This window comes from Aspergillus bombycis, assembly GCF_001792695.1.
Source record: "Aspergillus bombycis strain NRRL26010 chromosome Unknown contig00260, whole genome shotgun sequence".
In the NCBI taxonomy this organism is placed as follows: domain Eukaryota; kingdom Fungi; phylum Ascomycota; class Eurotiomycetes; order Eurotiales; family Aspergillaceae; genus Aspergillus; species Aspergillus bombycis.
Window position 1 is genome coordinate 1 of NW_019170262.1, and position 7,968 is coordinate 7,968.

Sequence of the window (7,968 nt, forward strand, 5' to 3'; positions counted from 1 at the left end):
AAAAACTCGGCTAATAGAACTAACTGATTTACCTAGTTACGGCTCTAGTAGTTTTAGACTTGGGACGGGGCCTGAGGCCGCCCTCCTTTAGTGGCGGAGGCTTAGCCTTGGCTCCAACCTAAACCTTCCCCAAACAAGTCGTGGATGGAGTCTCCACTTGTCCTTTTTTCCCTCCCTCTCCACTCTCCAGAGCCCCTTATCCTGAACTTGTCTCCTCGCCTATGATGGGCGCTCTGGTGGCCCCCGTAGTTACCATGGGCCGTTGTTGATGCTTTGCCGCCTTCAACTGTTTCTCCGTGTCTCCTGCTCCTAGCAGATACTGCTCACCAGCACACTTTCCCCCCGTCACCTGCTACTGCCGCTCATTATTACTAGTTGATGCCTCTGCTTCGTTGCTGGGCGTCGTTCATTCCTTTTCTTGTCTGACTATTCTTTTTTCTTTTGCTTCAATCAGAAAAAAGACTAACCCTCTTCGTTCCTTTTTTTTTATTTTTTATTTTTTTTAATCAATACATCACTTGTAATTACCATTCGCCTCTCTCTCTGTGCATCGCCCCCAGACCTCACCCCCGCCTCCCTTTCTTGCTACTCGTTGGGGCACTGTGTTCGTTCCTTAAATTACCATTGTTCCTTGACTGAGTGGCTCGTGGCTGGAACTTTTTCTGTTACTTGCTCTTTTCTTTCGCCCTAGGGAGTCTACCTAAACACAACCGGGAGAGAGGGAAAAAAAAAGATAAGGCTTCCTCAACAACTTTCGATTGCGCTTTCTCAACCTTAACAATCACCCTCAACTGCCATTGTCGTCCAAGAGCACAATCCTCTTGCGGAAGGCTCATGGTTGCGACGTAATTGCTGTTAGGGTTCTTTTTTCCGCGCACTGTACTAGCTTGTTTGCCGGGCTCGGGCAACACCAAGCTTTGTCTTTGTCTCAATCCCTTTTACGAGTTCTCGACCTCCTTTCTAGCTGTTCGGCACGAAGCTACGATTGGGTTACATCAATTGGCTGCTTGTCACTGGAGCCCTGGATCGTTTGTCCATTGTCGCCTACTTGTCCCGTTTTAGTTGAGAAGCCGTGACATTGAACGGCTCGTACTTTCACCATGCGGAAAGGCGTCTTGATCTTCCTCGTTGTCAACCTCCTAATTCTATCCTTCCTTGTTCGCAGTGTCTTCACCCTTCTATCATTGCTAGTGGAAGATGCTTCCGCCGATGCAATTCACCGAGCGGAGCTTCCCTCGCCAAATTCCAGTTTGATCGAGCAGCGGCCGCAAATCATCCCTAAGATCATTCATCAAACCTACAAGAACGAGACAATCCCTGAAGTGTGGAGGGAGGCGCAACAAAGTTGCATTGACTTGCATCCTGACTATGAGTATATTGTATGTGCAATCTCCCTTCCGATACCGAGCAATGGCGCATGCTAACACGCCCCTCTCCTTAGCTTTGGACGAACGAGAAGGCGCGCGAATTCATCGCACATGAATACCCGTGGTTCCTTGCTACCTTTGATGGTTACAAGTATCCTATCCAGCGAGCAGACTCAATCCGATACTTTGTCCTGGCCCATTATGGCGGCACATACATTGACCTTGATGACGTATGTTCACGACAGAGCTCTTAAGGGACATTAAACAAAAATAATCGTGCTAACTGAAGCATGTTAGGGCTGCAACCGTCGCTTAGACCCCCTCCTTTCTTACCCTGCTTGGGTACGTCGCACGGCTCCGACAGGCATCTCCAACGATGCGATGGGATCTGTTCCGCAGCACCCGTTCTTCCTTCGAGTGATTGAACTTCTACAGTCGTACGACCGTAGCTGGTTGCTTCCATACATCACGGTGATGTACTCCACCGGACCTCTGTTCCTTTCGGTAATCTGGAAGGAATATATGCAGGAGGCTATGGGCGAATCGTCGCGGGTTCGGATCCTGATGCAGGACGAGTACAACAGGTATTCGTGGAGCTTTTTCACCCACCACGTCGGCAATAGCTGGCACGGTAAAGACGCGCGGTTAATCTTCTGGATGGGACAGCATTGGATGTTCCTCACCGTATGCGGCTTTATCCTTGTCGGGTCCGTTGGCTTCTGCCTCTGGTGGGTTTATGGTCGACTGATTCTGTTGGGCTCGAAGTACCGTTATCGGTACACGAAGGTTCCAACCTTCATCTCTGTTTCCGGCCTATCCCCTACCCGCAGACCACGGCGCCCGACCCCTACATTGCTGCGCCGTGTCTCTTTCAAAGAGGACGAAGAAACAGGACCTATCACCGAAACCTCATACGAGCTCTATAGTCGTCGTGATTGAGCATGTCCGTTTTATATCTGCGTTATATTCGCGTTGTTCACATTGAAGCACCTTGAAACGACCTATACTATACACTCAAAGTACCTGTCCAGCGTTACTAGGTGGGGCACCACCCCCACCTACTGTTTTTCTCATTTCCTGCGTTTTGTCCGGAGTGCATGTATGGAGTTTTGGGATGGGGTTTGACCGGGGCGCTTTGAGCCACTCTTTCCTGCTTTTTTTTTTTTTCTTTTTCTTTCGCTTTTTCGGTGGCTTGTACATGATTTGGCCAGATGAGTGAGATTTGCACCCGAGAGGCAATCTACGACGCCGCCTACTTGTGTATCATCTGTCTTGATGTTTCGATTTACCATCTTGAAACCTGGTTTCTACCCTCTTCGTTTCTAACCTGTCTGTTTACCACATATTCTTTTTATCTCTTTCTTACCCTTCCACCCTTTCACCTTGTCTTACCTACACATAGACCTTTTTTATTTTATTTTTTTTGTATTTTTTTTCTCCGCGTTCAATTGGGGTAGACGGATATATTCTAGCTATTCAGTTCCTGACGCCTGCAGCTAGCTGGATCTTACTGAGATAAAATAATACGTGATGGGGTGTGCCAAATGAACGAATAAGAAAAGACCCTTTATTTTTGCATGGTTTGTGTAGCCCACAATGATAGACAATGAAGAATAGTACATTGACCATGATGCCTGGGAGGAGAATAGCGGCACTGCCGTAGTACTTGAGATGGATGTACTACTCCCACCTACTTTTCCACCGTCCCTCAAGACTAACTACTACTAGTAGTACTAGTAGTAGTACTGCGTAGTAAGCATATACTCCGTACGAACGACTCCGGGAGGTCCCCGAGACAGCCCCATTGTTTCTGGCGCTCTCTTTGGTCAATGGGCCTGAGCCAAGACAAAGAAGCTTTGAGACGTGTGTTTCAGCGTGGAAGTCGAGCTGCCAATCGCTGCCGACTTTGGACTCTTTCGGTATGCCTCTGCATTCAAGGCCCATGCGACCATCGGGATTTTTCACTGTGGTATCAACATTCCTGCCATCCCACTGGACCGGTGGAAGAATCCTTCGGTATGCTGCCCCTCCACCGTCAGGTATGTCCAGGTATAAAAGACTCCTAGATTCCCGTTAAGCATTATTCTCTCCCATCATCATCATCATCATCATCCTATCACTTCCTCTTTCGTTTTTCCTGAGGTTTGAGAACAATTTCTTTTTTTGTACGTGATATCAGTGCAGGCTCACGATATCCAACATCCAATCATTGAATATCTTGACACCATCTGTCTCTCTCGTATCCACATTGGTTCAACTCGTATCACGCCCCAGTAAGAGCCGTCATCATGAAGCCAGTTTCTTTTGCCAATACACTGTATCTTCTCCTGCCATTGCTGGCCAGTGCACTGCCAGCCCCGATCACAGGACGAGGGATCCATTCGGAGGGCACGAGCATCACGGCCCAGCAAATCATAGCCATCGCACCAAGTTCCGCGCAATCCTGCACAAGTCGCGCTGACAAGAGTGCTCCTACCGAGTGCGCCGATGCTGAACAAGTGGCCACGAATATTGCCAAGTCGTTTGAGAAGTACCAGGTCACGAGCCCTGCTGAGCAGGCGGCTGTGATTAGTTTGTTGGCCTTGGAGAGTGTCGAATTCCTCTATAATAGAAATAAAGTTCCTGGCGTAGCAGGACAAGGAAGTAAGTACACACCCAGTCAGTCCCTGCTGGGAAATGGGCGAAGTCACTGACATGGAATCCACGGTTAGCCCGGAATATGCAGTCACCGGCCTTCAACTCCAAATATGCAAAGTCACTGAACGTAGCAGTGTCCAGCGATGCGGCTCAAACCCTTGACAAGTTGGTGGAAAATCTGGAGTGGGATTTCGGCTCTGGAGCCTGGTTCCTGACCACGCAATGCTCGGCAGATGTGCGCAGTGCGTTGCATGCCGGCTCAGAGACGGGCTGGGAGCGCTATATCACCGAGTGTGTGCAGACTCAAGTTACCGATAAGCGGAAGGAATACTGGCAGAAAGCAGTGGAAGCGCTGGGTGTGCAGTCCTCTTGAGTCCGATTGATGGGGTGTCTTGAAAACTGCACTGCTGGCCAGTGTACTCAGAGCCTTCCCGCACTCCCAATTTCTCATGCTTTCCTTTCGCCCTTGGTTGTTACTTGGTAGGAGTCATTATTCATGGTCGTCAATGGATTCTATTTCTTCTTAAAACGTTTGCACCATCATAACTTCGTCTCCTGAGTATTGAAAAGAAATGGCATCTTGTAACAGAATTTGCCCTTGGCTTTGGTCATCAGAACTCAGAGCTTCTAGTGTAATTTACAGCACACCCTTGGTACTGACAATATCTCCTGCACCGACTTCTCCGGCCACCCTCCTGGTGCATGCTGTGCGAATAGCTACAGCCAAGGCTTTGAACGCACTCTCCGCGCGATGGTGGTCATTGTCACCGTAGGTGCAGCACACATGAAGAGTCACACCCGCCTCCTGGGCAAAGCTCTGCAAACCGTGCGTGATCATCTCCGTGCTCAGGTCGCCGATCTTTTCGCGACGGAAACCAAGATTGATCACAGCCCAGGGACGGCTGGAGATATCAATGACAGCCCACGAGAGGGCCTCGTCGAGAGGTGCATCGCCGCGACCGAAGCGGGCAATGGATTGACGGGCACCCAGGGCCTTGGTGAAGGCCGCTCCGAGAGCAAGGAAGGTGTCTTCGGTGGTGTGGTGGTCATCAACTATTGATTCATGAGTCACCGGGCTACCATAGCCATGCAATAATTCCGATACATACTGTACAGGTCTCCCTTGGCTCTGATGGCCAAACTCATGCCCGAATGCTTCGCGAGAGCGTGCAGCATATGGTCGAGGAAGCCAATTCCCGTGCTCACGGTGATCTGCTGTGTCGCGGTGAACTGCGTCGCATGGTAGGCATCTTTGAGAGGGACAATTCCGTGCTTCGCGGCTTCGGCCTCCTTAGGGTCTTCAGGGGCGGGGAAATGTTCGGATGGTTCAAAGGGAGGGAGGGCGCCTCCGTCCAAGGAGAGTGAGATCTGGATCTTAGTCTCGTTGGTGATCCTGGTGAGGGACGCTGTACGCTGAGGGAGGGGCATTGTGAAGGAGTGCTGATCGAGGACGGTGTTTGAAGTGTTAGTTCGATAGTTAGAGCAAGGATTCGAATGATTTGATCTCCTTTTTTTTTTTCTCTCTTTTCTTTTCTTTTCTAATCTTGTGCCTAGACCGAAAGCAAATAATGAATAATCATGAACCTGTGATTCGGCACGGCGCTCTTCTTTTCCTTGCAGTTTAATTACCTTCACCGATTCGGGGGGGGGGGGGAGTTTTTTTTTCTTGGGGCGGAGTAAGTCCGATGTACAGTATCCGTAATACGGGGCCGTATTCTGCGGTACCCGGAAGAACACTTGGTCCGGGTGGGGATCTGCGTCATTCCGCGGAGTATTTGCTCAGCATCATCCGTATCGTCCGATCTCTCAAGAAAAACGAAAAACCAGAATTCCCTCAACACGATTGCTAACTACTACTACACCAACACCTGCGGCAGGGAAACTACTAGTATTGCCCATAGATTTTGTGTTAAATATGCCTCCACCGTCGACTCACCGAAAAGATGTTGAACCCCCCGAGGAAATCACCTCGGAAGCTGTTCGAGGATTCTTGACAGGAGCGTTTCGAGTATGTGCTAGATCTTGAGTTACAACCTGGTCTCTTTCCTGCAGAGTCTGTTCGCTCTCCGAGCTTGGATTTCTACTACCGTGGTTATCCTGTGCTATGAATCTCTTGGGCCCAGGCTGTAATGCAATCCACTAACGGACTATCGCCCAGTTTGGCTCCGTCTCTATTCTAGCGCATATGATCATGATCCTCCCCCACCCTTTCAAGTTCTCTCCCTCCACAACATCGCCTGCACCGTCACAGCCTCAGGCACAACCCTCGCCCCGACCAGGTCCGTCCATCCTTTCGAAAGACTACCTCCGATCCAGGCTATTCTATCGCCCCCTGGAAGGTTTCTCGGAGTGGCTTTCTCCGGCTTCCCGGATCTACCGGGGCCTGACCCCCCAGTACAAGGTTTTTCTCCAGATTGCAGCCATGACTCTAGGAGGCTGTATCTGGGCTGAGAGGAGGGTGAACGACTATATCGATCTCATCCGGAAAACCAAGCGGGCGGAACGATTGGAGGCCCAGAGAGCGGCAAGATATGCGGAATAATGACGGTGCGCTTCCTTTTAACAGACGGAAAGAAAAAGGGATCTAGTCCCCTGGGAGTCAGCCTCATTGTCAAGCTTATCCAGAGGACTTCCGGGGTTCTAGCGGATATTGTATGAAGTTGGACTTCTTGTTTCTCCACAAGCTTCGATCGGTCAGACGGCTCCGGGGCACCGGTGTTGCCACTCAGCTGTGGATCACCATGAAGGACCGTGATCTGGGACGTTGGTGACACAGTCGCACAAATGACGCTCATTTGCGTCGACGACATGTTACATGAAGACCCAAGAAACTGTGGCGGAGTCGAGACAAGAGGATCTTCCGAAGTGTAGACTGCCGAATCGAACTCTTCTCCCGATTGTGAGTTTGATGAGCATCCGTCCGGATCGCCAAGAGACTATGTAATTGTATGCATTATTGGGCGGAACGTATAGCTTTGACTTTTTCCGTACCCACAGTGAACCGGAGCCGACCTCGATTGAAGAAATTAAAGTGGGGGTGCCAGGAAAGTTCAGAGGCAAAAGAAGTGTCAAGGCATAGATAGACAGAAAGGCCGAAATTTAAACGACCGTTGCACTAGGGAAACCACCTTCTCCCCGCTCCGTGGTATGTACGTACCGTACTCCGTGCATGGGTATTCGTACAACTGCTGCAGCCTCACTTGGCGGACGAGTCGAGAACAATGCAGGCAACTGGGGCGAGTGGAGCCTTAGTCGCGAAGGCTCCAGCACCGGCTCGTCGTGACGCGCTGGGGATCGGGCTTCTCGAAGACGTCTCAAGGCGGAGGAGGATCGCCTGAAGGGCTCCATATCTGGGGCGCGGTGAAACAGGAGAACGATCCAGAATTGAAATGAATGGGGGAGAATCAAGTAGTAAATACTAAATAAAAATAGATAGGAAGGGCTAAGTGAACGACGGAGTATCAGGGCAATGAGTTGAGGTACTAGTATAGTACGTATGGCATTTGTCTTGACTTAGGGTCTGGAATGGATTGGGCAATTAGGTAGCGTCGACAGGATGATTGAAATCGAAAAGACCTCTTGCATGGATCTCTATGTAGAGGGAGGATGACAGCTGCACCATTCATGGGTTGCTTGTCTTTTTCTCACCGTTTAATTGAATGTATCATATTGTTGTTTCTATTATGATCTGACTGTATGGGGATGTGGATGTGATTGGGTGATTCCCCTTTGGTCCCTCACATTCAACCTCAGGCTGAAAGTACTTTTTTATTTTCTTTTTTCTTTTTATGGATCCAATTTCCATCCCTTTTTTTTTTTTTTTTTTTCCCTTCCTGCTGTATCTTTTCTTTCCCCCCTGACTCCATCATTCTTTTTTATTTTTATTTTTTCTCTTAAGTGGAAGATCAATTTAATAGTAATCAATAATTTCAATTGACCTTAATTTCACTTTAGTTCCTTTTTT

General features: G+C 49.3%; 4 protein-coding genes across 4 annotated transcripts; 3 read left to right on the forward strand and 1 right to left on the reverse strand.

Moving 5' to 3' along the window:
- Nucleotides 1-1,100: 1,100 nt before the first annotated feature.
- ABOM_012186 (mannosyl phosphorylinositol ceramide synthase SUR1) lies at nucleotides 1,101-2,306 on the forward strand (the record flags this gene model as incomplete). The annotated part of the gene is made up of 3 exons (XM_022539314.1): nucleotides 1,101-1,379; nucleotides 1,442-1,597; nucleotides 1,665-2,306. 3 exons carry the CDS (start codon nucleotides 1,101-1,103, stop codon nucleotides 2,304-2,306), a joined length of 1,077 nt encoding a protein of 358 aa, XP_022382885.1.
- A 1,349-nt stretch (nucleotides 2,307-3,655) lies between these two features.
- Nucleotides 3,656-4,377, forward strand: ABOM_012187 (uncharacterized protein; the record flags this gene model as incomplete). The annotated part of the gene is made up of 2 exons (XM_022539315.1): nucleotides 3,656-4,010; nucleotides 4,079-4,377. 2 exons carry the CDS (start codon nucleotides 3,656-3,658, stop codon nucleotides 4,375-4,377), a joined length of 654 nt encoding a protein of 217 aa, XP_022382884.1.
- Nucleotides 4,378-4,641: 264 nt separating this feature from the next.
- Nucleotides 4,642-5,432, reverse strand: his3 (imidazoleglycerol-phosphate dehydratase HIS3; the record flags this gene model as incomplete). The annotated part of the gene is made up of 2 exons (XM_022539316.1): nucleotides 4,642-5,057; nucleotides 5,114-5,432. The coding sequence occupies 2 exons, from the start codon at nucleotides 5,430-5,432 to the stop codon at nucleotides 4,642-4,644; spliced, it is 735 nt and encodes a 244-aa protein (XP_022382887.1).
- A 487-nt stretch (nucleotides 5,433-5,919) lies between these two features.
- Nucleotides 5,920-6,546, forward strand: ABOM_012189 (uncharacterized protein; the record flags this gene model as incomplete). The annotated part of the gene is made up of 2 exons (XM_022539317.1): nucleotides 5,920-6,012; nucleotides 6,163-6,546. 2 exons carry the CDS (start codon nucleotides 5,920-5,922, stop codon nucleotides 6,544-6,546), a joined length of 477 nt encoding a protein of 158 aa, XP_022382886.1.
- Between the last annotated feature and the right edge of the window lie 1,422 nt (nucleotides 6,547-7,968).